This window comes from Corticium candelabrum, chromosome 6, assembly GCF_963422355.1.
Source record: "Corticium candelabrum chromosome 6, ooCorCand1.1, whole genome shotgun sequence".
Taxonomy (NCBI): domain Eukaryota; kingdom Metazoa; phylum Porifera; class Homoscleromorpha; order Homosclerophorida; family Plakinidae; genus Corticium; species Corticium candelabrum.
This window is the reverse complement of record NC_085090.1, coordinates 3,699,870-3,701,928: the sequence shown is the minus strand read 5'-3', so window position 1 is coordinate 3,701,928 and position 2,059 is coordinate 3,699,870. Positions and strand designations below refer to the sequence as shown.

The following is a 2,059-nucleotide window of genomic DNA, read 5'->3' as shown; positions in this document are numbered from 1 at the left end:
TACTCTCAGACAAATGAACAACAACAACAACAAAAAACACCCAAACATGAAAAGAACTGATTAGTTGTATCTGAGAATTTTAGAGTGATGAACTCGTGGATTTCTGGACGTAATTGCACGCAGGAAACATTAGGGCAGTTGTGGCGTTGTACTAACACTTGTTTGCAACAGGAACAGAACTTTACTGCACTCGTCTCTGGCTTCTTTGACGTTGATCTTATGAACTTCTTTTATCTACAAATGACAGTAAGTTGTTCAGCATGTATTTTGTTGTTTCACATTGTATTTTATAAAACCTGTATAGCGATGTAAATACTTTGTGTTTTTCAGGCAAGTGAGCTACTAACATGTTTACTAGATCAGCAGCTGCTGTCATAGTAAACTTGTGCTTCAGTACAAACAACATGATTAAAACAGCACTGGATCCAACTGTCATTGAAGACCCTGGAAAGACGACGTCTTCAAAAGTGTGTGCAGTTATGTTAATATTCTTATCATCGTCATGATTGTTTCAGTATTGTCACCAATATTCTTAAACCGGACAACATCATCATCCTTATCATTGTCGTCGTCGTCGTCATCATCATCATTGTCGTCATCATCATCATTGCAGTTACCATGCTTAAATCCACTACTATCATCTCCATCTGTATCAGCCGGGTCAAAGACACATAGATCTACGTGTACATGACATGCATCACGTCTAGTCATTACCTACCGTCCATTGAAAAGGTTCATTGGGGATCTCACACTCTTCTAAATCTTGTCGACTTGTGTCAAGAACATCTGTGACCCAAGACAAGACAATAAAGTATTTTACTGTCCGTGTGATGCATGTGAAATCTGTATAATAATACTTTACTGCTAGAAACATTCTCTTGTGATTGGTGTTGTTTATGAACAATTAAGATTTTACAGCTTGTATAACTAAATTAATCATTGCATGCATTGGCGGTGTTTGTGTGGGGTGTTCATGCACGCGCGTGAATTTCTAGCTCACGTGAATGTGTCTCAAGGCTAGGACTCCTCTGCACTGACGACGATATCGATGCAGCCTGCGTTCTGGTGTAATCAGCTGACAGTTTCTCTAGTGTCGACCGCAGACGCTTTGGCATGCTGTCCGGATTGCACAGATATTCCCGATAATAGAGTGGGCGGGCACCTCTGGGATATCGCCTAGTTTTGCCTGATGTTTCTTCATTCAACTGACTTTCATTTGTTTTCTCTGCCATGCTACTCTATTCAATAAAGTTACGCATGCTCCGCTAACATGTTAGAATGCAGCAAATATATAAAGAGGATTGGTTGCCGCCGCGAGATTGTGCATTTTCATTCACAGTTGACTTTTGGACGCTTGCTGTTGCTCGTTTCCGCTGAGACAGGATGGTCTATATTCGAATGATGACTGCAGAACTTGCACGTGCATCGGCGTTTAGTAGTGGTAAAATCTTATTACGATATTTCAATTATCAGCTGGCTATCAGTGGATTATCAGCGCTTGTCAAAATCTTTCGTGACTCTGCTAGCTTCGTTTAAGGAATAGGTACATTTGACGAAATACTTCTATTTTGTGATTTTCTTTGTTTTAGCATGCTAGTCATATTTTGTGAAGATTGAAGTCGGTGAATGAATTTCATAACTTGGCGGGAAAAGCTATTCTTTGCTAGAGGGTCTCACGTTACTGCAAACCTATAGAGCATGCCTTCGCATTACAGTTGTCTGACAGTACATTACGATACGCTAATCATCTTCGATCGCTATCAAAATCTTCTCTACTGAAAAACCCTGCCTAGATTCAGGAATGTCAATGTAGGCTCAGCATGCAGCTGATAGTGCAGAGTACCATAGCCTAGCCATGATCGATCGTGCAGTTATTTGATGACAGCAATTCTTGCTTTGCAGTAACCTTTGATTTTGGTTTTCATTGCTATAGGTCGATCTCACGTAGAGTATATTTTGTGTGAAGATTTGTGAAGTCGGTGACTTGACCCAAGGGTTTCGTGCTAACATGCTCGTTAGCTAGAACATCCAGCGATTCCATTCATTCTAGACACCATAA

General features: G+C 40.4%; 1 protein-coding gene across 2 annotated transcripts in view; it reads left to right on the top strand.

Moving 5' to 3' along the window:
• The window catches only part of LOC134181145 (glucose-6-phosphate exchanger SLC37A4-like), a 13,454-nt gene extending 12,502 nt beyond the window's left edge, over positions 1 to 952 (top strand). Inside the window, exons 5-6 of one of the 2 annotated variants that reach the window (XM_062648357.1) lie at positions 172 to 246; positions 331 to 952. In XM_062648357.1, coding sequence (XP_062504341.1) covers positions 172 to 209 — 38 coding nt within the window. In that variant the 3' untranslated portion in view covers positions 210 to 246; positions 331 to 952. Of the gene's footprint in view, positions 1 to 171 lie in introns of both variants that reach the window. The other variant, XM_062648358.1, reaches the window with a different exon arrangement.
• The last annotated feature ends 1,107 nt before the right edge of the window (positions 953 to 2,059 follow it).